We start from the raw sequence: 27483 nt of genomic DNA, 5'->3' as shown, positions 1-27483 counted from the left end.
GCACGATAGGGAGTGTGGAGTATGGCGGATGGAGCACGTTTGGGAGTGCGCAGCATGGTGGATGGAGCACATTTGGGAGTGCGCAGCATGGCGGATGGAGCACGTTTAGGAGTACGCAGCATGGGAGATGGAGCACGATGGGGAGTGCGCAGCGTGGCGGATGGAGCACGATGGAGAGTGCGCAGCATGGGGAATGGAGCACGATGGGGAGTGCGCAGCATGGCGGATGGAGCACGTTTGGGAGTGCGCAGCATGGCGGATGGAGCACGTTTGGGAGTGCGCAGGATGGGAGATGTAGCACGATGGGGGGTGCGCAGCATAAGGGATGGAGCACGATGGAGAGTGTACACCTCTCCCCAACACACACACACGCGCGCGCGCGCACTGCACAACACACCACACACACACACTGGAAACCACAAACAACTGCCCTACACAGACACCCACACACAGACAACGCTGCACACACAAATATACGCACATACCGCACATATATATAACAAAAATCATACATGAACTACACAATACGTAAATTCTAGAATACCCGATGCGTAGAATCGGGCCACCTTCTAGTATTTCATAATCGAGGAAGGTGTGGTGGATATACAGTAGTTTATAAGGGAGGACAGTGTGGTGTTTTAGTGGTGTCACAGTATATAAGTGGGGACGGTGTGGTGGGAATATTTTATACTCATGCTGTTTTGATGTGCCTGTGGTGATTCCCATTGGGGGGGGGGGGGTAGTGCCCTTCGTTTCTTATTGATACTTTTTAAAGTGTGCTACAGAGTAGATCTGCCTTAAACAAATGTCGTGTGCGAAAACTCAGTTTTACGTTGTCACTAAGGGGCGCGACCACTTAAAGTGCCTAGGGCAGCATGAAGGCAAAATACAGCCCTGACTATGGATCAGACCTGGATTTATTTGTATGACCCTGAAAACATGGAGCAGTCAAAAGAGAGGACGTGCAGTGGTTCTACTCATCCAAAGATGTTCAGGATGCAAAAATCAGCCAATAAGGTGATGGCGTCTGTGTTCTGGGATAAGGAGGGCGTGCTGCTAATGGACAACCTTCAAAAGGGTTCCTCCATCAATTCAAGGTATTACATTGAACTTTTGGACCAATTGAAGGCAGCTCTGAAGGTCATAAGGCGTGGCAAGCTGTCCAAAGGAATCTTGTTCCTGCAAGACAACGCCTCCGCTCACACTACACAAGCGACCACGGCAAAACTGCCAGAGCTGGGCTTCCAGCTGGTTGACCACCCGCCATATACACTAGATATAGCTCCCTCCAACTCTCATCTGTTTCCAAACCTGAATAAACACCTCAAGGGTACCAAATTTCACACTATTTCTGATGCCTTAGCTGCTATGGATGCTTGGTTTTAGGTAAAACCAATATACTTCTTTATGCTAGGCTTACAGAACTTGGAATACCGATGTAAGAGGTGTGTTGACATCAGTGGAGAGTGTGGAGACACGGGGCTCAGTGGGTGCTCTCGTCCACTAAAACCCGCTGCCTTTAGAAAGACAGCGTGGCTCAGGGCTCATCCCAACTGAACGCCGGCCTCCTTAACCGTGGGCGTAACACTGCTCAGACAACACAGGGTGAGGGAACCACAATAATTAGACTTTATTGGATCCCCAAACAATTAACGGCACATAACACATAACCAGCAAAACACAAATGTAACAGGCAACAGAGTCTCACCCTTCCGCTGGCTCACCAGGGATTTAGAATGTCCATGCCTCAGAGGTTCCAGGGCTATTTACTCCAATCCAGCAGCACCCCGCTTTTGGCGGGCACCCACCGAGAAAGGAATAATGCCAGATTTAGGAAGCTGTCTGAGGTCTGCAAAGTCTGTAACAGGTGACTGAACTGTCCCAACCTGAGTGTCCTCCTTAGGTAGTCCTGGTATGATGTTACAATCCTGGCAGCCGGAGTCGAAATCCCTAGGCTGTGGATATGGTCTCCAACTGGAACCGGAGTCCCTAGATTGAAGCCATAAGATATCCTGATCCTCTAATCAGCTCCTAAGAGCTTAGACTGGATCCATCAGCATCCATCAACAACCCCCTGGTGGCTTAAAGAAATCCCTTTTATAGCCACAGCCTTCCACTTGGATACACTGCATCCTCATCGATTGGTTGGACAAGAACGCCTCTCCCATTGGATGAATCTCAAGCTGCATGGACAATGTTCATCCAAATGATGTCTACAGAAAGACTGAGGGTATACATGTAGTCTGGAAGTCACCGACTAGACAATGGCTACTAAGGTAATTACATTAGCAATACACAACTACAATACACTGATTACTGGAAGAGTCTGGAGAAACAATACGTCTGGCTTTCAGTGGCCAACACAATTACATGAGTCAACAAGAGTCTTGTAAAAACAATGAGGGACTTATCCCCTGTCTATAAACATCCTATCATCCTGTCTGGCTGAATGTTAAGAAACTTTAACCCATGAGAGTCCATGTCGTCACAGAGAGTATGTGGAATAAATGTAACGTTTCATCATCCTATCTCGTTTCTTTCAGGGTAAAGCCAAAGATCTACCAGCAGCCCTTCGTAATTTCAATAGAGTCAGAGTTTTATCAGCAGGAGATCATCATTAGAGGACTAGGTGTGACATGCCAAGCAGTCAGGCTAATCTGTGTAACCCAGCCCACAACACTGATTGGTAGCTTGCTGACAACGTACAGTATACACAAGAAGCTGCCAATCAGGGGTGTGGGAGGGGTTATACACAGCCTAGTAAACTGAACTCTGCTACACCCACAGAAGAGAAAAACTGTGAATCAAAACTGTAGCAGGCAGCCCAGTATGTGATACATTCCTGGAATCAGGCTCTCTGCCCCTACATCCTGGTACTCCCAAATTCCATAGCAAAAACCTGCTGACAAATTCCCTTTAATAATGGAGGTCCCCTGTACAGATGGAAGGTCATGTTTAGGACTTTGGACCATGCAAAAAGATCAAGGTGGAAAAATTCAAGCTAGAGGCAAAACCTAGAAATAACCAATCATCACTCACCTGAGGCTTCTCGGAGACATACTTCGCACAATAACGAATTAGTCTAATGGCCTCCATGCTGGTGTCTGGGAAAGCAGAGTTGCAAGCAAACTCTGATAGACACTTCACAGCATCCTGAAAAGAGTCAATGGCTGACGGAAAATGGTGCTGGAAAACATTGGCTGAGAAAAGAGATAGACATGTTACCAAGATGTCTGAAAGATCTGTGCAGATACAGGAAGAGCACTCCACTTACTGACTATGTGGTTCACAGTTTGGAAAGTCAACTCCACTAGGCTTCCGTTTGTTTCAGACGCGGCTTGATAAAATACTGCAAATATGTTTTTCCACCCTGAGCGGATGTTCCCGGCCTGCATGTTCACCATCTGTGCCAGGCAGCGGATTACCATGTCCCGAATCGTGGGAGACCTAAAGAAAAAAAAGAAAAAAAAAAGATGGTGCAAATATTAGACTTAAGCGGGCTTTACACGCTCACTGCGACATCGCTTGATAGCACCCGCCCCATCGTAAGGCCGATATGTGGTGATCGCTGCCGTAGCGAACATTATCGCTACGGCAGCGTCACACGCACATACCTGCTCTGCGACGTTGCGGTGACTGCCGAACCGCCTCCTTTCTAAGTGGGCGGTTCGTTCAGCGTCACAGCAACGTCACCAAGCGGCCGCCCAATGAAAGTGGAGGGGCGGAGATGAGTGGGACGAACATCCTGCCCACCTCCTTCCTTCCTCATTGCCGGTGGACGCAGGTAAGGAAAGGTTCCTCGTTCCTGCGGCGTCACACATAACGATGTGTGCTGCCGCAGGAAGGAGGAACAACATCGTACCTGCAGAAGCAACGATAATTGGGAATAGGGGGGCATATCACCGATTTTGAACGCTTTTGTGATTATTCAAAATCGCCAATAGGTGTCACACGCAACGATATCGCTAACGCGGCCGGATGTGCGTCACAAATTCCGTGACCCCAACGAGATCGCTTTAGCGATCTCGTAGCATGTAAAGCCACCTTTACAATACAGACTACACACACCAGACCCAACAACTTCTCAAGACATTACCTGTTCTTTTTCATAATGTGCTCAAAAGGACGCAAGAAATCCTTCTGGAAGCGGAAATTAGCCAACTCGTCTTTTTCTAGAAACTTCATAGATAACTGTCTAAGGGAATCCACGGCAAAAATGGCAACATCTTCGTTAGGGTTGCAGCCAACCTGTCAGAATGACAATTACAAGCTAAGACTTTAACAAATCCATCCACTGGGAACACGTGGTGCCTAACATATTAGTGTCACTGACAAAAAATGTGGCCACTAGTGTCACTATCACGGGACGGAGCGATCTAAGGCTCCAGGCTCGGAGCATACATTATTATAGCAGAACATAAGCAGATGTGCGTGAAGTGTCCTGGGTGTATCCATCACATATCATCTGGGCAGGTTACATGAGAATGCAACTTTTAGGACAACCCACAAATGACTAGGACAATGGATAATCACGACTGAAAGGCCTGTAATTTAAAGGGAACTTGTCACCAGATTTGGCGACTCTAAGCTGCGGCCACCACCAGTGAGCTCTTATATAGAGCATTCAAGAATACTGTATACAAGAACCCAGGCCGCGCTCTATAACATAACAAAAACCTTTAGAATACTCACCTAGGGGGTGGTCTGGTCCGAAGGGTGTCGCTGCTCTCCGGTCTGGCGCCTCATCTCTGCAGCGATCACCATCCTCCTTCTTCTGAGGCCTGTGTCCATGACGCGTCCTACGTCATTCACACTGGCCGGCATTGAGGTCCTGCGCAGGCGCATTTTGACCTGCCCTACTCAGGGCATATCAAAGTATTGTAATGCGCATGCGCGGGTGGTCTTTAACCTTACCTCGCGCCTGAACGTTACAGTACTTTGACCCGCCCTCAGCAGGGTGGATTAAAGTGCTTCTGCGCAGGACCACAATGCCGGCCTGAGTTGGATACAAGGAGAACGGAGATCGCAGCAGAGAGAAGAAGCGCCGAACCGGAGAGCTGCGACACCCATCGGACCAAACCGACTCCCCCCCCAGGTGAGTATTATAAAAGTGTTTTTTATGTTATACAGTGCGGCCTGGGCTCTTATATACAGTATTCTGGGATGCTGTATATAAAAGAGCTCAGTAGTGGTGGCCGCAGCTTATAATCGTCAAGTCTGGTGACAGGTTCCCTTTAAAGCCTAAGGTCTACAACACCAATGTATCATCAATTTCTGCTATCTGTAAGGATAAAATGCCTTGAAGGGATGGAGGGATATGTTTAGTATTCCTACTCCTTAGTTTTTTTGGGAAGTCACCTCAAGGAGTTTGATACAAACAAGTGCACCTTACTATATTTCAGCATCCAAAACACCTCCCCCAAAAAACGTGTTTTTTTTATGAGCGTTTTTTTTTTATGAGCGGCTCAAGAAACAAATCACCTTGTTGAAATGGTCACCGATCACTTGCCATATCCTCGACCACTGCAGACGTATGCGGTTCATGTTGTAGTATGAGATCTCCACGATCTTCTGTAAGCTGAACATGCGAGGCTGGTGGACAGAGGCCAGTTCATCCATAGACACAGCGCACAACCAGCGAACAAAATCAACTGGAAGACCAAGCAGAAGACGATAATACTGTGACTGCATGCCGACACTTACCCTGATCAGAGAAACCCTTCCCTGTGGGCAGCTCATACCTACCTATTGCATATCCATCCAGACGCGTGGAGCCAGTGAAGATCCTGCAGATACAAATGGGTTTTATTACTCCACTACAATCCCAGAACACAGTGTACAATAACTAGACATGCAGAATACATAGCAGGAAACTGAGCCCTCCTATAGATCTTAGATTATGGGTCCTGGGAGTAAATAATGAAACTGGGTAAAACATGAAGACCTGACAGCTGCTACTGAAGATTAGTCTAATGAAGGGTAACAACACTCTGTGGATGAAATACTGAACCAAGGATGAGGGCAACTAAAGAAGGTCTTATGTTTCCTCACCGGTCCACAGCGACAACAACACTCTGCGAGCTGGTCTCTCCAACAGATTCCTGGATGCTCGCCATTTGCTTCTTGTCAACACCACCACCTACCAATGTACCTACAGAAGAGCAGGTATGAGAATAATAAAGCAGCAGGACCCACTCCCTCAGCCCCAGGAAAACATACTCACCAAATCCAAGGCCCATGAACTCCTCCCCACCGGTGGTGTAGCTCTTAATACCTTCTCGCTCCCGACCACCCGCCGATATGTAACGTGTTTTAACTCCTGTACCGATCAGTTGAGCCAGTTCTAACTGACTGATGCACTTCAGAACCTAAAACATCAGGCACAGGTCTCTGAACACAACTATCCCCAATCAAATGAGCTGGACAAGTGTCATTATCACGCAGGACTTTTCCCCATCAGAGGAGCAGAACTAACCTCGTGCCAGGAGTTACCCAGGTAGTTGCCATCAGTATGAGCCACGGTGATGAGAGTCTTGATGGTGTCAATATTCTTCTGCTTCATTTCTGTGATGCTCGAGCTGGCCGTCAGCAGAGAAAAGCGAGCCAAGGCCTGGACATATGCATCTCTTTCCAGCTTCCCGGAGAAAAGCAAACCAAGTCAGATGCAGGATGGGCTGAATAAACCAGACTATTTTACTAACTATAGCAAGGAGGACCATATTGAGGACCACTCACCTGCATGCCAAAGATACAGGAGATCCTGATTGCACAGCGGATACCCTCCAAACACAGATTGGTTACTTCATTATCATCACAGTCCTGGAGGCCAATACTGTAGGCAGCGAGGAGCGGCGTCCACACGAGCTGCAAGAAACTCCAGACATGAGACAGAAATTCTACCTGCCCAACTGACTAGATTCAAGCCTGCTTCACTCACCTTGAACATGGGCCTGACATGCTCCAGGTGGGTGGCACTTGTGAATGGCGCTTTGGCATGGCTCACAGCTTCCATAAGAGCCTTCGCTGTTTTCGCCATTTGTTCCATTTCCATATTGTATAACAATCGACGCTCCTTCTCACTTGCTACACCTGAGCAGCAAAACAAGAGATCCTTATATTGGGAAGTTTTCAGAGCTACTCCATAAATTTCTGCTGACAACCAGCCTCTATGTCATGCTTGAGAGGTTATCATACTAATCTAATTACAATATACATCTTTTACTGCTGACAACTGACCTGTACATCATGTCTGAGAGGTTGCCACAGCTCTATCCGGTAACAGACATCATTAAAAGGGAATCTGTCGCTAGGTTCATGCTGCCTACACCACGTGCAGCATGAATCAGGTCTTGGGTGCGGGATCGCAGCCTAGTATATCTTAAAACATAGTTTGAGAAGCCACACATGGAATATAGGAAAAGATCTACCTAGCCCAAGGACATCGCCCACTGCTCCCTTCCCCCTTCCTCCAATTCACAGGTCTCTGTCTATGTATACACATGAAATAGAGACAGACTTGTCAGTCAAATGAAGCAGGGCAGGGAGGAGCTGGCCGGCGATGTTATTGGATTAGTCAAGTCTCTCCCTATAGCCCGGAACTTCCAAAACAATGCAGCCAGAATCTGATTTATGGTAACCGTGGTTTGGACCGCATGAATCTAAATATAACAGTAATATAATTACCAGACATGAGATCCACAGGCCATTACTGACATCACTTATAGACCTCGGTTCCACTTGTGTATAGCTTCCGATGCGAGAGCATCGGAAGCAATATGCCAATGACCCTCTGGTTCGAGTGTCAGCAGAGAGTCATGCGACTGTAAGCTGCGGAGAAGAGGGGGAAGCATTTTTCTCCATCTCCTCCGCTGCCTGTCTGCATACATTGCACTGCAGTCGGATGACATGCGAGTGCAGTGCGATGTTTCACATGCCCCCATAGACTTGTATGGGGAGGTGTGAGCCGAGACTTGCTGCCAAACGCACCATTCTGCGATTGCCGACATGGCATGAAAAATCAATCGCAGAAGAATACTGCCCTATAGTTTTGTACTGGTGCGAGTGCAATATTATGTTTTATCGGATTGCACTTGTCTGTGCAAAACGCAAGTAGAACCGAGGCCATATAATGAAATCTACACACAGTCTTCTACAGCAACGGCTATTCCATCTATTACAGCTGACAACCAGCCTTTATACCATGTCTGACAGGTTGTCACATACCCGCCCCGTGACAACAGAAAGAGCTCAATGGAAGTGATCCAGCACACGTAGACTATGTAATAGTTACTAACTTGGTTTACTAGATTTGTTTGCTATGGTATGTTCCTTAGTCTCCTTCATCGCAATCTTCTTATCTTCAATCTCATCAAAAATAGCAGAGAGGTATTCCTCTGGAAGGTCCTTGCTGTCGTTTATCCCTCGGTTCATTTTAATATATTGTTCTTTTGTCATTTTATTTTTCACCTGTAAACAAAGGATTGTCAGCTCAGAGATCAAAGCACAAAATAGACTCCAGGGATTCTAGTAAAGGAAACTTACCTGTGGACTGTGCAGATCGGTTGTTAACATGATGATGGAATAGGCCAGGACATAGGCTGTATCCGCACTAGCAAACAACGTCTGTCTGCAAGGGGAGAACACAATACAGGGCTCAGTCGTTATGTACCACACAACTGGTCTTCCACCCCAGCCACATTATAATCTAGTATCTGATTACCACAGCCTCTGCTGGGGATGACGAGACAACTCACTTACCCCTGATTACATTCTAAGTATCTTGCTGCAAACTTCTCCATAAGTCGGTCAATTTTCTGGGCTTCTCCCGGCAGACGGAAGCCTTCAAGGAACAGTCGTAGAGCAGACACAAAGTCCTTGTCGCAGAAATCCAGCTGGTCCACATAAGCGTACATCACTTCTCTATTAAAGCGGTTGTTTTCTCCAAGAAATTCCCCGATCATTGTCTAAGTCAGAAGAAAGGTGAACGCTAAATTTAGAAAGTTCGCTGATCAGTCAGAAATCTGTTCATCATCGATGCGGCTGCTTTATAGATTTGTAATGCTTTCATCCCTCTGTACAAGAGATTTAACGATAGAGACTCAGGTCGTTTTGTTCACATCATTGATGTGCGTCTCAGATGTTCCTCAACTTCAGTCCTAAAGGCCCACAAATAGATCTTGTTTTCAGGTTTTTCTTAGTATTGCACAAAATAATGGAATTAGAATCTGAGAAATCCTAAGGAAGTCCTATACACATGATCTGCTGGGGGGCCTTGTGGACTGGACTTGAGGAACACTATCCTAGAAAACATATGGTGGAGTCAGATTCACAATCAGCCAGCATCTTTAAAGGGAATCTGTCAGCAGGTTTTTGCTACTTCAACTGAGAGCAGCATAATGTAGGCAAAGATATTCTGAAACTAACCATGTTTAACTTAGATCACTCTGTGCAGCTGTTCTGACTTTATCTAGAAATTGAGTGTAGCAGAGCTAGGAGTTCTCCTCACCCACAATGGGCTCTCAATAGAGATTGTGCATTGACTAAGGTGTCAATCACAGCATGGGGCGTGTCTGTCTACTCTGCACATACAGAAGTGTCACCCCAATGTTAATCACAGAGCAATAAACCCTTGAGTATACAATAGCTCTGACACAGATAAGAGAATTTCTGTTTTTAACCCTCCCAGCATGCTGTCCTCAGCTTACATTGCCTTTAAGGGATCATCCCCTACTCTGCTAACCCCTTTTCAATTGCTATATTCCCCAAAGTAAAAAAAAAACCAAAACAACCATCACCTCTACTTACCTCTGGTGACGTTCCAGCAACATTAGCGTCGGGTCTCCAGGGGCTCATGTGACATTGTTATGCCATGTGGGCCCTCCAACCAATCATCCTTGGGAGACCCAGTGCCAACATCGCTGGAACGGCACCGACAGCAAGTGTAGGCTGTTTTTATTTTACAATGGGAAATTTAGCAATTGAGAAGAATTTCTCAAAGTGGTGGACAAGCCCCTTAAAAAGGCAACAATCCTACAGGGCTACAACTTGGGCTAAAAAATGTTGCAATTGCGATTCATTAAAAATGTTCCACCGTTTGAGTTTTACAAGGTCTTTCCTGCAGATTTACTGCGATCATTCAATAAGCTCGTCCTGACAGTAATATTGTAACGATTTGATTTTTCGCTTCATAAACTCATCTGTGCTGATTTATGCCCACAGACCACATCAATGTGGAGCTGAACTGTGATCTCATCATAAATCAACTGAGAGGCGTTCAGGATAATACAGATGAGAACTCGCTTATGGATTTGAAGTTAACTCACTCTTCAGCCAGCAAACTGCAGAGAAATAGAGTCCGTAAAAGGCAACCGATGCAAACAATTTTTAATGACACTCAATTGAAAAAAAAAGAGAATTTTGTTTACTTACGGTAAATTCTTTTTCTTATAGTTCCGACATGGGAGACCCAGACCATGGGTGTATAGCTTCTGCCTCCGGAGGACACACAAAGTACTACACTAAAAAGTGTAGCTCCTCCCTCCGAGCATATACACCCCCTGAATGACCAAATCTAGCCAGTTTAGTGCAAAAGCTGAAGGAGGACATCCACCCACAAGTAGAGACAGAGCAAAACCCGGAACAACCGGAACCTCTGACTACAACAACAGCCGGTGAAAACACACGGAACAAGAAAACTGCCAACAGGCAACAGGGAGGGTGCTGGGTCTCCCATGTCGGAACTATAAGAAAAAGAATTTACGGTAAGTAAACAAAATTCTCTTTTTCTTCATCGTTCCTTATGGGAGACCCAGACCATGGGACGTCTCAAAGCAGTCCATGGGTGGGAAATAAACAGAAAACTGAGAAGTAGGCAAAACCTAACTTCACAAATGGGCGACAGCCGCCTGAAGGATGCGTCTGCCCAAGCCCGCATCTGCCGAAGCATGAGCATGCACTTGGTAGTGCTTTGAAAAGGTGTGCAGACTAGACCAAGTGGCAGCCTGACAGACCTGCTGAGCCGTAGCCTGGTGCCTGAAAGCCCAAGAGGCACCGACAGCTCTGGTCGAGTGTGCCTTGATCCCCGGCGGGGGAGGCACCTGAGTACTCTGGTAGGCATCGGATATGGCCGACCTAGTCCAACGAGCTAGGGTCGGTTTAGAAGCCGAGAGACCCTTGCGCTGACCTATGGTCAGCACAAAAAGAGAGATGCACCGCCTAAGAGCGGCGGTGCGTGACACATAGATCCGGAGCGCCCGCACCAGATCTAAAGTATGCAACGCTTTCTCAAAGCGATGAACAGGGGCCGGACAAAGGGAAGGCAATGAAATGTCCTGGTTAAGGTGGAAAGGAGACACCACCTTAGGAAGAAAGTCCGGAGTCGGACGGAGAACTACCTTGTCTTGGTGAAAAACCAAAAAAGGTGACTCCGAAGAGAGCGCGGCCAAATCAGAGACTCTCCTGAGAGAAGTTATGGCCACCAGAAAGACGACTTTCTGTGAAAGTCGAAACAAAGAAACTTCCCTAAGAGGCTCAAAGGGGGGTTTCTGTAAGGCCGTGAGGACCAGATTAAGGTCCCAGGGATCCAAAGGCCGCCAGTAAGGTGGAACGATGTGAAATGCGCCCTGCATGAAGGTGCGCACCTGAGCCAGTCGGGCGATACGCCGCTGAAAGAACACTGACAGAGCCGAGACCTGTCCCTTAAGAGAATTGAGGAATAGCCCTAGCTGCAGACCGGACTGTAGAAAGGACAGGATGGTTGGCAAGGAAAAAGGCCAAGGAGCATGGCCGGAAGAACGACACCAGGACAGGAAAATTCTCCAAGTCCTGTGGTAAATTTTTACCGAAGAAGACTTCCGAGCCTGAGTCATAGTGGAGATGACTTCGGGAGGAATGCCGGAAGCCGTCAGGATCCAGGACTCAAGAGCCACGCCGTCAATCTGAGAGCTGCAGAATTCTGGCGGAAAAACGGACCTTGAGAGAGAAGGTCTGGGCGGTCCGGGAGACGCCACGGCACCTCTACGGACAGACGGAGCAGGTCTGGGTACCAAGCTCGCCTGGGCCAGTCTGGGGCGATGAGTATGACCCGAGGGCCCTCCATTCTGATCTTGCGCAGGACTCTGGGCAAGAGAGCTAGAGGGGGAAACACGTAAGCCAGACGAAACTGGGACCAATCCTGAACCAGCACGTCCGCTGCAAAGGCCTAAGGATCGTGGGAGCGAGCCACGTAAACCGGGACCTTGTTGTTGTGCCGGGATGCCATTAGATCCACTTCCGGAGTGCCCCACTTGCGGCAGATCGACCGGAACACTGCCTGATGCAGAGCCCACTCGCCGCTGTCCACGGTTTGACGGCTGAGATAATCTGCCTCCCAGTTTTCCACGCCTGGGATATGGACTGCGGATATGGTGGACTTGGAGTCCTCCGTCCACTGCAGGATGCGTTGAACCTCCAACATTGCCAGGCGGCTGCGAGTCCCGCCCTGGTGATTGATGTAGGCAACTGCTGTCGCGTTGTCTGACTGGACTCGAATGTGCTTGCCCGCCAACAGGTGGTGAAAGGCTACGAGAGCTAGGAGCACAGCTCTGATTTCCAGCACATTGATCGAGAGGACTGATTCGGACGGAGTCCAAATGCCCTGTGCTCGGTGGTGGAGAAATACTGCTCCCCAGCCGGAAAGACTGGCATCCGTGGTGAGGATAACCCAGGACGGGGTCAGAAAGGAGCGTCCCGGAGACAGAGAGAGAGGCCGAAGCCACCACTGAAGAGAGCTCCTGGCTTGTGGCGACAGAGCCACCAACCTGTGCAAGGAAGAAATCCGCTTGTCCCAACAGCGGAGAATGTCCAGCTGCAGAGGACGCAGATGGAACTGGGCAAAGGGAACCGCTTCCATTGACGCCACCATCTGACCCAGCACCTGCATAAGGTGCCTGATGGAGTGACGGCGGGGCCTCAACAGAGAGCGCACCGCCAGATGGAGGGACTGCTGTTTGACTAAGGGCAGCTTGACAAGTGCCGGCAGAGTTTCGAATTGCATCCCTAGGTACGTGAGTTTTTGGGTCGGGGTCAGAGTGGACTTGGGCATATTGACAAGCCACCCGAATTGAACAAGAGTGGCGAGAGTGAGCGAGACACTCCGCTGACAGTCTGCGCTGGATGAAGCCTTGACAAGAAGGTCGTCCAGGTAAGGAATTACTGCCAACCCCTGGAGGTGCAGGACCGCAATCACTGCTGCCATGACCTTGGTGAATACTCGAGGGGCCGTAGCTAACCCGAAGGGGAGAGCCACGAATTGGAAATTTCCCTCTCCGATTGCAAAACGTAGCCAACGCTGGTGTGAAACTGCAACTGCAATTGGCACATGCAGATAGGCATCTCTGATGTCGATGGATGCCAGGAAATCTCCTTGGGTCATTGAGGCAATGACTGATCGCAGAGACTCCATGCGAAAATGCCGCACCTGAACATGCTTGTTGAGAAGCTTGAGATCCAGGATGGGCCGGAAGGAACCATCCTTTTTGGGGACTAGGAAGAGATTTGAATAGAAACCTCTGAACCGTTCCCTGGCGGGAACCGGCACAATTACTCCGTTGGCCTGCAAGGATGCCACGGCCTGAGAGAAGGCGGCGGCCTTGGAGCAGGGGGGAGTTGACAGAAAAAAATCTGTTTGGCGGGCTGGAAGAGAACTCTATCCTGTAGCCGTGGGAGATGATATCCCGCACCCACTGGTCGGAGACGTGTTGAAACCACACGTCGCCAAAGTGGGAGAGCCTGCCACCGACCAAGGACGTTGCTGGCTCGGCCAGATAGTCAAGAGGAGGCTGCCTTGGTGGCAGCAGCTCCTGCGGACCCTTGTGGATGCGGCTTCTTGCGCCAGGTGGGCTTCTGGTCCTTGGCCGAGTTAGTGGACGAGGCCGAGGGCTTAGAGGATGACCAGTTAGAGGAACGAAAGGAACGAAACCTCGACTGGTTCCTGCCCTGGACAGGTTTCCTGGCTTTAGTCTGTGGCAAGGAAGTACTCTTCCCGCCAGTACTTCTTTGAGGAAGCATCCACCTTCCACTCATGAAGCCACAAGATCCTGCGGATAGCGAGGGAATTGGCGGAGGCCACCGCAGTGCGGTGAGAGGCCTCCAGCATGGCAGACATGGCGTAGGCTGAAAAGGCTGAAGCCTGGGAAGTTAAAGCAACCAATTCAGGCATAGAGTCCCTAGTGAGGGTATGCATCTCCTCCAGAGAAGCAGAGATGGCTTTGAGAGCCCACACTGCTGCAAAAGATGGGGAGAACGAGGCCCCTGTCGCCTATAGACAGACTTGGCCAGGAGGTCAACCTGGCGGTCAGTGGGATCCTTGAGTGAGGTGCCATCAGCCACAGATACAACTGTCCGGGCTGAGAGTCTAGACACCGGAGGGTCCACCTTTGGTGAGAGAGCCCACTCCTTGACCACCTCTGGTGGAAAAGGAAAACGGTCATCAGAACCACGCTTAGGAAAGCGTTTGTCAGGACAGGCTCTGGGCTTGGACACAGTGGTCTGAAAACGGGAGTGGTTAAAGAACACACTCCTTGGTCTCTTAGGCAAAGTAAACTGGTGCTTTTCTGCCAGAGAGGGTTGTTCCTCTGATACTGGCGGATTGAGGTCCAGAACAGTATTAATGGACGCAATCAAATCACTAACATCTGCATCCCCCTCAGTCAGATCAATGGGGCACATAGAGGTAGCGTCCGAGCCCCCAGTAAAGACATCCTCCTCGTCCTGCGACAAGGGATCCCTGAGTCTCCTTTTAGGAGGACGGGGTCTGGGAGCAGATGAAGAATCCTCTGTGAGCTCTGGAGAGCGAGCCGAAGCAGCAGAGGCACCCTGTGAAGGGGGCTGATGCATGCTCAGCAGAGTCCGGGACAGCTCTCCCATGGAGTCAGCAAAGGACTGGGAGATAGACTTAGTAAACAATTCTACCCAAGCCGGGGGTTCAGCCACCGGGGCCGGAGCAGCCTGAGGGACCACTGGGGAGACTCCAGGCTGAGGCACCACCATGTTAGAGCAGGCATCACAATGAGGATATGTGCTCGGTTCAGGCAGTACGAGCTTACATGCAGTGCATATTGAGTACAGCCTTGCTCCTAGTGTGAGACATGCTGCTGAGGTGGGGGCTCTGCAGTAAGAACACACTCCTTCAGAATGACCCCCAGAGAGTGTATAATAAAGTCCACAACCAGAGGTTGTGGCTTACCAGACCGATTTGTGTGCCCTCCGGATCCCACAACTCAGACCCCCAGACAGGTTGCAGAGATGCAGCAGCCAGCGCCGATCAGTGTGAGAACGCTGATAAAATGGCGCCGGAGTGAGGAGGGGGGGCGGGGCCTAGTCCAAGAGCAGGAACCGGAGGGCCAAGGGGATATACAGGGGAGGGAAACATCTCCTCAGAGAGGAGTGTCCTCCCCTGAGCTGAACGGCCGGTGCCGCACTGTCCCTCTGCCTGACTGACATGCAGGGGCAGTGAAACCGAAAGTAGGCCGCAGCTGAAGCCGGGGACTAAATTTTACAGTGCGGCCGGCGAGCAGGCACCCTCGGCGCGGTTCTCAGGGGAAACCCAGAGAACCGGCCGGAAATGTCATCAAAATAACTAACACACTCTCCCCAACAATAAAAAATGCAAGGGACCCCCTGACAATAACGTCTCAATACTTAGCTTGAGAGACGCAGGGTCAGGTCCCTGAGGGATGAGTGCTCCGTCCGGCAGGGTCCTGAGAGGGCTGCGGATGGAGACCGGTCTCCTGCAAAGCAGTGAGAACCGTGCTGGCTCCCACTTCAAGCCAGAGCCCGAGGGATGGTGAAGGAGCGCGGCATGTAAAGGCTCCAGCCTTGAAATCAACCTTAACAGCACCGCCGACACAGTGGCGTGAGAAGGGACATGCCGGGGATCCAGCTTGGACCCGCTTTTCTTCCAACTCTTTAAAATCAAAAATCAGATGAAAATGCATGTGTGACCTCCTGAACACAAAGCATTGAACTGGCTAGATTTGGTCATCCAGGGGGTGTATATGCTCGGAGGGAGGAGCTACACTTTTTAGTGTAGTACTTTGTGTGTCCTCCGGAGGCAGAAGCTATACACCCATGGTCTGGGTCTCCCATAAGGAACGATGAAGAAATTATTTTTTAGCACCAAATACATGTACATCTTGTAGATATGCTGTACCCCTTTAAACCTTTAATATCAAACACAATGAGAAATGCCACATACAAAATCTAGCCGATCCTCCTGGTGCAGGAACTGTGCAATGTCCTGGGGGCTAGCTCCCACCATGCTCTGCTCCTGCAGATACTGGATCCCTCTCTTTGGTTTCTTATTAAATCTGTGAATAAAAAAAAGCAGATTAGAATCATGGAAACAGATTGCCCTGCACTGCACCAGTGTGACCGGATCCCTGCTCACAGCTCAATCCCATGCTCTATAATCTCCTTCTGCTGTTTGATCACTTCAAACTGCTCAGGGTCATCAGGGACGGAGGACTGGGAGCTGCTGATGCCGGAGGAGGCTGTGGAGTCCAGGGAACTGGGGCTGCTCCGGTGCCCCAGGATTTCTGGGGTTTTATTTTCTCCACCCTCAAAATCAGAGGACTTCTCTTGACCTGTAATAAAATGTTCTATAGATAAAATGAAGAAAGAATAATCTACCAGTGCAACAAAAAAAGATGCATGTGACCGCTCTCCCCAAGAGAGCGCGCCGCGGCGTGACCGCTCTCCCCAAGAGAGCGCGCCGCGGCGTGACCACAAATTTTATACTTCTAATCTGAACTGCACAAACAAAATGAGCATCAAAACAGCATCCTGCCTAAGGGGGAAGCAATGAAACCTCACCTAGATTTGATAGGTGGTTGGGGTTGACATAGAGGTCCTTGCTCCACTCCACCATACATTTCAGGATAGACACCAGGCAGTCTAAACCTTTTTTCCTGAGACTAAGCTCCTGCAAAATACAAAACAAAAACAAACTCAGACGGTTCAGGGCCCCATCCTGATTGGAACATCCAGCACATGACAGATTATAGTCTAATGGTGAAATACAGTCGCTGTCTATGGCTACTGAAACCCCAAACAAACCTCTTGTCTGTGGTCTTCAGAAATACACCAGGGATGTACAATCTTTTCTCAGACGTAACCAATATTTGGGTTCTCAATGAAATTTAAAGGAGTATTACAATCTGAGATACTGTATTTATGGTGTATCAAAAGAATGTGTCAGAAATGTACGACAGCTTCTGGTTCCACTACCAAGACTGCATTATTGCACATCCATAAAACCAGTATACGCCGATGGATTCTGTACAGCAGCTAGACTTGTACACTAAGCCATAAGGCAGAGGATATACCAGTGCATAGCCTCTGTGGGCTGATTACACTAAAGGCCGCTTTACACGCTGCGACATCGCTAGCATCGGCTAGCGATGTCGCGTGCGATAGCACCCGCCCCCGTAGCGAACATTATCGCTACGGCAGCGTCACACGCACATACCTGCTCTGCGACGTCGCTGTGACCGGCGAACCGCCTCCTTTCTGAGGGGGTGGTTCGTTCAGCGTCACAGCGATGTCACAGCAGCGTCACTGAACCGCCGCACAATAGAAAAGGAGGGGCAGAGATGAGTGGCCGCAACCTGCCGCCCACCTCCTTCCTTCTTTTCCGGTGGACGCAGGTAAGGAGATGTTGGTCGTTCCAGCGGCGTCACACATAGCGATGTGTGCTGCCGCAGGAACGACAAACAACATCGTTACTGCAGTAGCAACGATAATTGGGAAGAGGGGGGTATGTCACCGATGAACGATTTTGAACGTTTTTGCAACGATTCAAAATCGCTCATAGGTGTCACACACAACGACATCGCTAAAGCGACCGGATGTGCGTCACAAATTCCATGACCTTAACGAGATTGCTTTAGCGATCTCGTAGCGTGTAAAGCCACCTTAAGGCTGGGACTGCACAACCAAACATTGTGCAGCAAAAGATCACAAAGCAGAATAGTGAAGGTGAATGGGGTCACACTGATCTGTAAAGTACCGCAACAACGGGCAGAAAGCAAGTGGTTCTGTCTTTTTGGGACTTGCTTGTGATACCATGATGATCGCAATGAGACCCAATTCACCTGAATTACTCTGCGATTTCACAGTGGCATACAACAATGCTGGACCTCGTCGCCATGTAACCCCAGCATAAAAGTGTTCATTCGCTGTTTTACCAGAGCAATGCAGCAAAAATACTATTCAAGGGCAAAATGTGAATATATCCAAAATAGAGAGCAGCATGTAAGACTCAAAATAAGGTGCCCATCACCCCTGGCTCAGCCAAAGGTACGCTAGATGCCTCCTGTGCCAATCATCAGCTCCATCAGGAAACCCCGAAACCCTCATTGTCAACCCCCATTCTCACCTGAAGAGGGGTCATTCCGAGTTCATGGCCACTCCTTCCCTGAGCGATTTTAGACAAGTCATTTACAAGACGTTCGAATATATTAGCAGCATTTAAGTCACAGTCATAGTTCACGTAAATGTCGACAACGCACTGAGCATCTGAAAAAGAAAAACTCCTATTAACCCCTTAGTGACTGAGCTAATTTTCACCTTAATGACCAGACCAAATTTTGCAATTCTGACCAGTGTCACTTCATGAGGTTATAACTCTGGAACGCTTCAACGGATCCCGGTGATTCGGAGATTGTTTTTTCGTCACATATTGGACTTCATGTTAGTACCAAATTTAGGACAATATTTTTTGCGTTTATTTATGAAAAAAATTGAATATTGGCAAAAATTTTGAAAATTTAGCAATTTTCAACTTTTGAATTTTTATACCGTTAAACCAGAGATTTCTGTGACACAAAATAGTTAATAAATAACATTTCCCACATGTCTACTTTACATCAGCACAATTTTGGAAACAAAATTTTTGTTTGTTAGGAAGTTAGAGGGGTTCAAAGTTAGAGGGGTTCAAGGTTTATCAGCGATTTCTCATTTTTACATCAAAATTTACAAAACCATTTTTTTAGGGACCACATCACATTTGAAGTGACTTCAATAGGCCTAGATGACAGAAAATACCCAAAAGTGACACCATTCTAAAAACTGCACCCCCCAAAGTACTCAAAACCATATTCAAGAAGTTTATTAACCCTTCAGGTGCTTCACATGAACAAAAGCAATGTGGAATGAAAAAAAGCAAAAATTAAATTTTACCTAAAAATGTTGTTCTAACCCAAATGTATTCACTTTTAGAAGAAATAACAACAAAATGGACCCCAAAACTTGTTCCCCCCTTTCTTATGAGCGCGCCGATACCCCACATGTGGTCAGAAACCTCTGTTTGGACAAATGGGAGGGCTCGGAAAAGAAGGAGCAATATTTGAATTTTGGAAAGCAAATTTGGCTGAAATAGATTGCGGGCACCATGTTGCATTTACAGGTCCGCTAAGGTACCTAAACAGAAGAAACCCCTCACAAGTGATGCCATTTTGGAAACTAGACCCCTCAAGGCGTCTATCTAAAGGTATAGTGAGCATTTTGGATCCACAGGTACTTCACAGTTTTTGTTAATGTTACGTTGTCATATTGAAAATTTTAATAATTTTCTCAAAAATGTTGCTTTAGCACTTTTTCAAGAGGTAATTCTAAAAATTTGACCTCAAGGTTTGTTAACCACTTTTTTATGAGCGCGGTGATACCTCAGATGTGGTCTGAAACCTTTGTTTGGACAAATGGGAGGGCTTGGAACGAAAGGAGCAATATTTGAATTTTGGAAAGGAAATTTGGCTGAAAAAGATTGCGGGCACCATGTCACATTTGGAGGACCCCTAAGGTACCTAAACAGCAGAAACCCCGCACAAGTGACCCCATTTTGGAAACTAGGCCCCTCAAGGAATTTATCTAGATGTTTGGTGAGTACCCTGAACCCCCAGGTGCTTCACAGAATTTTATAACGTTGAGCCATGAAAAAAAAAAAAAAAAAATTTTACCACAAAATTGTTATTTCAACCAGGTAGCTTTTTTTTACAAGAGTAAAAGGAAAAAATTCAGCATAACATTTATTGTGCAATTTCTCCTGAGTTTGGCGATACCTTATATGTGGTGGAAATCAACTGTTTGGGCGCATGGCAGGGCTCGGAAGGGAAGGAGTGCCATTTGACTGCAAAATTGGCTGGAATCAATAGCGGACGCCAGGATGCATTTGGAGAGCCCCTGAGGTGCCTAAACAGTGGCGGTCCCCCACAAGTGACTCCATTCTGGAAACAAGACACCTCAAGGCTTTTATCTAGGTGTATAGTGAGCAGTTTGAATCCACGAGTACTTCACAGAATTTGATAAGCTTAGGTTGCCATATTGAAAATTTTAATTTTTTTCACAAAAATGTTGCTTCAGCATCAAATTTCTTACTTTTTCAAGAGACAACAACAAACCGTGGACCCAACAGGTTGTTATCCAATGTCTTATGAGCACAGGGATACCCCACATGTGGCCAAAAACCTCTGTTTGGATAAATGGGAGGGCTTGGAATGGAAGGAGCACCATTTGAATTCTGGAAAAGTTGAAATAAATTGCGAGCACCATGTCACATTTGCAGGACCCCTTGGGTACCTATACAGCAGAAACCCCCCACAAGTGACCCCATTTTGGAAACTGGATTTTATTCAGGAGTATAGTAAGCATTTTGAATCCACAGGTACTTCACAAAAATGTTGCTGTAGCAAAAAATGTCTCACTTTTAGGCTATGTGGCCATGATCCAGTGACACTGCGTCTAGTACACAGTGTCAGCCTCCTGAAGAGATGTGAGTGTTGTCCACGGGAGAACGCAGCTGCCCATGCCCACGATTTGGGTTCAGGCCGCTGTGGAGCTCTATGCTACCTGCAGAGAACACTCTTGTCTCCGCAGCATAAATTGACATGCTGAGGCTCGGGAAGCCGCGCCGCAGGTCGGTTTATGCTGCGGAGAAAAGAAGCACAGTGGGCATGGGATTTCTAAAAATCCTTCCACTGTGCTTCTACTGCACAACGCAGCGCTATGGACGCAGGGAAAACACTCTGCGCCCAAAACGCTGCAAATCCGTGGGCGCACAGCCAAAAATGTGGGCGCACAGCCAAAAATGCTACAATGGATGAATGGATAGATGTCAAACATATATAACGTCCCACCCCCCTGCATATTCTAAGCTGGCGCCCTTTAGTGCCTTTCATGTGGCACTAAAGGGTGCCTAGCCTTGTATTTAGCCCCCCAAAAAAATAATAATTAAAATAAACGACGTGGGGTCCCCCCTATTTTTGATAGCCAGCTAGGGTAAAGCAGACAGCTGTAGCCTGCAAACCACAGCTGACAGATTCACCTTGGCTGGTGATCAATTTGGAGGGCTCCCCAGGCGTTTTTTAAAAAAAAAAAAAAAAAAAAAAAACGTGGGGTCCCCCCCAAATTAGATCACCAGCCAAGGTGAAGCGGACAGCTGGGGTCTGGTATTCTCAGGGTGGGAAGAGCCATGGTTATTGGACTCTTCCCAGCCTAAAAATAGCAGGCCGCAGCCGCCCCAGAAGTGGCGCATCCATTAGATGCGCCAATCCTGGCGCTTCGCCCCAGCTCATCCCGCGCCCTGGTGCGGTGGCAGACGGGGTAATATATGGGGTTGATACCAGCTGTAATGTCACCTGGCATCAAGCCCTGGGGTTAGTGATGTCACGGCATCTGAACAGATACCCGACATTACTAACCCAGTCAGTAATAGAAAAAAATAAAGACAAAAAAAAAATTTATTTGAAAAAAACACTCCCCGAAACATTCCTCTTTCCCCAATTTATTGAAAATAAACAAATTCCGGTCGCTGTAATCCATTTTGGAGGTCCCACGCCGACTCTGGATCTTCTAGAATATGGGGGGCACGTTCAGGGAACGTATCCCCCATTTTCTGGAAGAGCAAGCTCTTCATGAGCAGTGTGGGTGCAGTAATCTGAGAATACTGCACTCACACTGCCCTGGTCCAACTTAGGGCAGAGTGACCTGCAGTAACCTCATTCCAGAATATGAGGGGCACGCTCACAGAACATACCCCCCATTTTCTGGAACAGCAGTCTCTCCATGTGAGGAGTGTGGCTGCAGATTACTGCACTCACTCTCCCCCGGTCCACAGTGGAGCAGCCTGTGCAGCAGCGACGTCAGGGTCCCTGCTTGCAGGGATCCAGCTGACAGCCGCTGTCTGCGCATGCGCCGCCAGCATTCAAGAAGGAGGCGGCGTGATCGCGGGACGGATCACCAGCCAGGTAACGTAAGACCGGGGGCGGACGGCGGGAGACCTAGCGGGACCTGGGGACAACTTTCTGTCGCATGTGACGTGTCACATGCGGCAGAAAGAGCAGGATGAATGCGGCCGCGCGCTGTGAGCCGCCATCTTCCACGCTCCGGAGGGGGGAGGGGGGGTGGCTCTGGAGAACCGGAGGGGGCTCCAGTGACCAGAGAGCTCCGGTGTACCGGAGGAGAGGTCAGGGGGAGGACATTTCCCTCCGATCTGAAATGTTTGATCATTTCAGATCGGAGGGAAATGAATGCAGAGCCGGTGGCGACTGCAGTTTTCTGTGCGCTTCGGCGCCATTTTGACTGCTCCGGAGGGGGGGGCTCTCCGGTAACGGGGGCTTTGGGGGCACTAGGGGTTTAGATTTCTTTCTCATCTGAAATGTTTGATCATGTCAGATGAAAAAGAAATCAGTTTTACCGGCCATTTCTTTTTTTTTTATGTGACCGTCGGTATACGGTGTATACTGGCCATCACATGATCGGGGTCCAAAAAAACACCCCGATTCATAATCTGGGGGGTCTCAGCTACCCCCGGTAGCTGAAACCCCCGAGATTTTCGGTCGCTGGGGGGCGCTACAGGGTTTTTTCGGGCCGCCGCTTTAAAGTGGCGGAACAGAATAAGTACCCTGTTTTGCCGCCGCTTTAAGTCGTACGGCCGTCGTTATGAGGTTAATGGACACAAAGCCACAGATTGTTCCGTTGCAATCATCATCCATTCCATTCTCCCTCGTCTGTTCTCCCCGTGTTTGCGTGGGTTTTCTCCAGGTTCTCCGGTTTCCTATCACACTCTAAAGACATACAGATAGGGAATTTAGATTGTGAGCCCCAATGGGGACAGTGTTGCCAATGGATGTAAAGCGCTATGGAATTTATGGCGCTATATGAGTGAATGTCATCGTCGTCATGGAGCAGATCAGTAGGATTATTTCAGGTGTGCAACTAACCCACCACATATCGCTGGAGACCTCAGCCAGAAGAGCCAGGGATGCAAGTGAGGGGAAGAGGTCGCTAATTCTGGTGTAGGGCAGGGTGACCCCAAATATATATAGCTACACAGCGCTGTCAGCCCACTTTTTCCTGTGATTTTATACTATTTTGATAAACAAATAAAGAGAATTTTGTTACTTACCGTAAATTCTTTTTCTTATAGTTCCGACATGGGAGACCCAGACCATGGGTGTATAGCTTCTGCCTCCGGAGGACACACAAAGTACTACACTAAAAGTGTAGCTCCTCCCTCCGAGCATATACACCCCCTGGATGACAAATTAATCAGTTTAGTGCAAAAGCTGAAGGAGGACATCCACCCATAAGTAGAGATAGAGTAAAACCCGGAATAACCGGAACCTCTGTCTACAACAACAGCCGGTGAAAACACACGGAACAAGAACTGCCAAAAGGCAACAGGGAGGGTGCTGGGTCTCCCATGTCAGAACTATAAGAAAAAGAATTTACGGTAAGTAAACAAAATTCTTTTTCTTCATCGTTCCTTATGGGAGACCCAGACCATGGGACGTCTCAAAGCAGTCCATGGGTGGGAAATAAACAGAACTGAGAAGTAGGCAAAACCTAACTTCACAAATGGGCGACAGCCGCCTGAAGGATGCGTCTGCCCAAGCTCGCATCTGCCGAAGCATGAGCATGCACTTGGTAGTGCTTCGAAAAGGTGTGCAGACTAGACCAAGTGGCAGCCTGACAAACCTGCTGAGCCGTAGCCTGAAAGCCCAGGAGGCGTCGACAGCTCTGGTCGAGTGCGCCTTAATCCCTGGCGGTGGGGGCACCTGAGAACATTGGTAGCCATCGGAGATGGCCGACCTAATCCAACGAGCTAGGGTCGGTTTAGAAGCCGAGAGACCCTTGCGCTGACCCGTGGTTAGCACAAAAAGAGAGGTGCACCGCCTAAGAGCGGCGGTGCGTGACACATAGATTCGGAGCGCCCGCACCAAATCCAAAGTATGCAACGCTTTCTCAAAGCGATGCACAGGGGCCGGACAAAGGGAAGGCAATGAAATGTCCTGGTTAAGGTGGAAAGGAGACACCACCTTAGGGAGAAAGTCCGGAGTCGGACGAAGAACCACCTTGTCTTGGTGAAAAACCAGAAAAGGTGACTCCGAAGAGAGCGCAGCCAAATCAGAGACTCTCCTGAGAGAAGTTATGGCCACCAGAAAGACCACTTTCTGTGAAAGTCGAAACAAAGGAACCTCCTTAAGAGGCTCAAAGGGGGGTTTCTGTAAGGCCGTGAGGACCAGATTAAGGTCCCAGGGATCCAAAGGCCGCCGTTAAGGAGGAATGATGTGAGATGCGCCCTGTATGAAGGTGCGCACCTGGGCCAGTCGGGCGATACGCCGCTGGAACAATACCGACAGAGCCGAGACCTGTCCCTTGAGGGAATTGAGGGATAGTCCTAGCTGCAGACCGGACTGTAGAAAGGACAGGATGGTCGCAAGGAAAACGGCCAAGGAGCATGGCCGGAAGAGCGACACCAGGACAGGAAAATCCTCCAAGTCCTGTGGTAAATCCTGGCCGAGGAAGACTTCCGAGCCTGAGTCATAGTGGAGATGACCTCGGAAGGAATGCCTGAAGCCGTCAGGATCCAGGACTCAAGAGCCATGCCGTCAATCTGAGAGCCGCAGAATTCTGGCGGAAAAACGGACCTTGAGAGAGAAGGTCTGGGCGGTCCGGGAGATGCCACGGCATTTCTACGGACAGACGGAGCAGGTCTGGGTACCAAGCTCGCCTGGGCCAGTCTGGAGCAATAATTATAACCCGACGGCCCTCCATTCTGATCTTGCGCAGGACTCTGGGCAAGAGAGCTAGAGGGGGGGGAACACGTAGGCCAGACGGAACTGGGACCAATCTTGAACCAGCGCGTCCGCTGCGAAGGCCTGAGGATCGTGGGAGCGAGCCACGTAAACCGGGACCTTGTTGTTGTGCCGGGATGCCATTAGATCCACTACCGGAGTGCCCCACTTGCGGCAGATTGACCGGAACACTGCCGGATGCAGGGCCCACTCGCCGCTGTCCACGGTTTGACGGCTGAGATAATCTACCTCCCAGTTTTCTACGCCTGGGATGTGGACTGCGGATATGGTGGACTTGGAGTCCTCCGTCCACTGAAGGATGCGTTGAACCTCTAACATCGCCAGGCAGCTGCGAGTTCCGCCCTGGTGATTGATGTAGGCAACAGCTGTCGCGTTGTCCGACTGGACTCGAATGTGCTTGCCCGCCAACAGGTAGTGAAAGGCTACGAGAGCTAGAAGTACAGCCCTGATTTCCAGCACATTGATCGAGAGGGCTGATTCGGACGGAGTCCAAGTGCCCTGTGCTCGGTGGTGGAGAAATACTGCTCCCCAGCCGGAGAGACTGGCGTCCGTGGTGAGGATCACCCAGGACGGAGTCAGGAAGGAGCGTCCCTGAGACAGAGAGAGGGGCCGAAGCCACCACTGAAGAGAGCTCCTGGTCTGTGGCGACAGAGCCACTAGCCTGTGCAAGGAAGAGGTCCGCTTGTCCCAAAAGCGGAGAATGTCCAGCTGCAGAGGACGCAGATGGAACTGGGCAAAGGGAACCGCTTCCATTGACGCCACCATCTGACCCAGCACCTGCATGAGGTGCCTGATGGAATGACGGCGGGGCTTCAACAGAGAACGCACCGCCAGATGAAGGGACTGCTGTTTGACTAAGGGCAGCTTCACAAGTGCCGGCAGAGTCTCATATTGCATCCCTAGGTACGTAACTTCCTGGGTCGGGGTCAGAGTGGACTTGGGCAGATTGACAAGCCACCCGAAATGGACAAGCGTGGCGAGAGTGAGCGAGACACTCCGCTGACAGTCTGCACTGGAAGAAGCCTTGACTAGAAGGTCGTCCAGGTAGGGGATTACTGCCAACCCCTGGAGATGCAGAACCGCAACCACTGCTGCCATGACCTTGGTGAAAACACGAGGGGCCGTGGCTAACCCGAAGGGGAGAGCCACGAATTGGAAATGTTCCTCTCCGATTGCAAAGCGTAGTCAACGCTGGTGTGAAACTGCAATTGGCACATGCAGATAAGCATCTCTGATGTCGATGGATGCTAGAAAATCTCCTTGGGTCATTGAGGCAATGACCGATCGCAGAGATTCCATGCGAAAGTGCCGCACCTGAACATGCTTGTTGAGAAGCTTGAGATCCAGGATGGGCCGGAAGGAACCGTCCTTCTTGGGGACTAGGAAGAGGTTTGAGTAGAAACCTCTGAACCGCTCCCGGGCGGGAACCGGAACAATTACTCCGTTGGCCTGCAAGGATGCCACGGCCTGAGAGAAGTCGGCGGCTTTGGAGCAGGGGGGAGTGGACATAAAAAATCTGTTTGGCGGGCTGGAAGAAAATTCTATCCTGTAGCCGTGGGAGATGATATCCCGCACCCACTGATCGGAGACGTGTTGAAACCACACGTCGCCAAAGTGGGAGAGCCTGCCACCGACCAAGGACGTTGCTGGCGCAGCCAGATAGTCAAGAGGAGGCTGCCTTAGTGGCAGCGGCTCCTCCGTTCTTCTGAGGACGCGGCTTCGCGCGCCAGCTGGGTTTTCGATCCTTGGCTGAGTTAGTGGACGAAGCTGATGGCTTAGAGGCTGACCAGTTGGAGGAACGAAAGGAACGAAACCTCGACTGGTTCCTGCCCTGGACAGGTTTCCTGGTTTTAGTTTGTGGCAAGGAAGTACTCTTCCCTCCAGTAGCTTCCTTAATAATTTCATCCAGTTGTTCACCGAACAGCCGGGACCCAGCAAAGGGGAGCCCAGCAAGGTACTTCTTAGAAGAAGCGTCTGCTTTCCACTCTCGAAGCCACAAGATCCTGCGGATCGCGAGGGAATTAGCAGAAGCCACCGCCGTGCGGTGAGAAGCCTCCAGAATGGCAGACATGGCATAGGATGAAAAAGCCGAAGCCTGGGAAGTTAAGGCAACCATCTCGGGTATAGAGTCCCTGGCGAGGGAATGTATCTCCGCCAGAGAGGCAGAAACTGCCTTAAGAGCCCACACTGCTGCAAAGGACGGGGAGAACGAGGCTCCTGTCGCCTCATATACAGATTTGGCCAGAAGGTCAACCTGGCGGTCAGTGGGATCCTTAAGAGAGGTGCCATCGGCCACAGATACGACTGTCCGGGCTGAGATTCTAGACACCGGAGGGTCTACCTTTGGCGA

The 27483-nt window shown here is 49.4% G+C and overlaps 1 protein-coding gene across 1 annotated transcript in view; it reads right to left on the bottom strand.

Annotated features, from left to right (window-relative positions):
• ARFGEF2 (ARF guanine nucleotide exchange factor 2) overlaps positions 1 to 27483 on the bottom strand; it is a 179760-nt gene that overhangs the window by 82316 nt on the left and 69961 nt on the right. The window contains exons 12-28 of the mRNA XM_075350644.1: positions 18416 to 18555; positions 16852 to 16960; positions 16427 to 16622; positions 16235 to 16346; positions 8758 to 8963; positions 8542 to 8626; positions 8295 to 8466; positions 6938 to 7089; positions 6736 to 6864; positions 6476 to 6634; positions 6224 to 6368; positions 6052 to 6151; positions 5746 to 5786; positions 5482 to 5651; positions 4097 to 4248; positions 3275 to 3447; positions 3040 to 3200 (exon numbers count right to left, since the gene is read on the bottom strand). Of these exons, the coding sequence (XP_075206759.1) occupies positions 3040 to 3200; positions 3275 to 3447; positions 4097 to 4248; positions 5482 to 5651; positions 5746 to 5786; positions 6052 to 6151; positions 6224 to 6368; positions 6476 to 6634; positions 6736 to 6864; positions 6938 to 7089; positions 8295 to 8466; positions 8542 to 8626; positions 8758 to 8963; positions 16235 to 16346; positions 16427 to 16622; positions 16852 to 16960; positions 18416 to 18555 (2402 nt within the window). The remainder of the gene's footprint in view (positions 1 to 3039; positions 3201 to 3274; positions 3448 to 4096; positions 4249 to 5481; positions 5652 to 5745; positions 5787 to 6051; positions 6152 to 6223; positions 6369 to 6475; positions 6635 to 6735; positions 6865 to 6937; positions 7090 to 8294; positions 8467 to 8541; positions 8627 to 8757; positions 8964 to 16234; positions 16347 to 16426; positions 16623 to 16851; positions 16961 to 18415; positions 18556 to 27483) is intronic.

The sequence above is a fragment of the Anomaloglossus baeobatrachus genome, chromosome 5 (genome assembly GCF_048569485.1).
Source record: "Anomaloglossus baeobatrachus isolate aAnoBae1 chromosome 5, aAnoBae1.hap1, whole genome shotgun sequence".
Classification (NCBI taxonomy): Eukaryota; Metazoa; Chordata; class Amphibia; order Anura; family Aromobatidae; genus Anomaloglossus; species Anomaloglossus baeobatrachus.
This window is presented reverse-complemented; position numbering and strand designations above follow the sequence as displayed.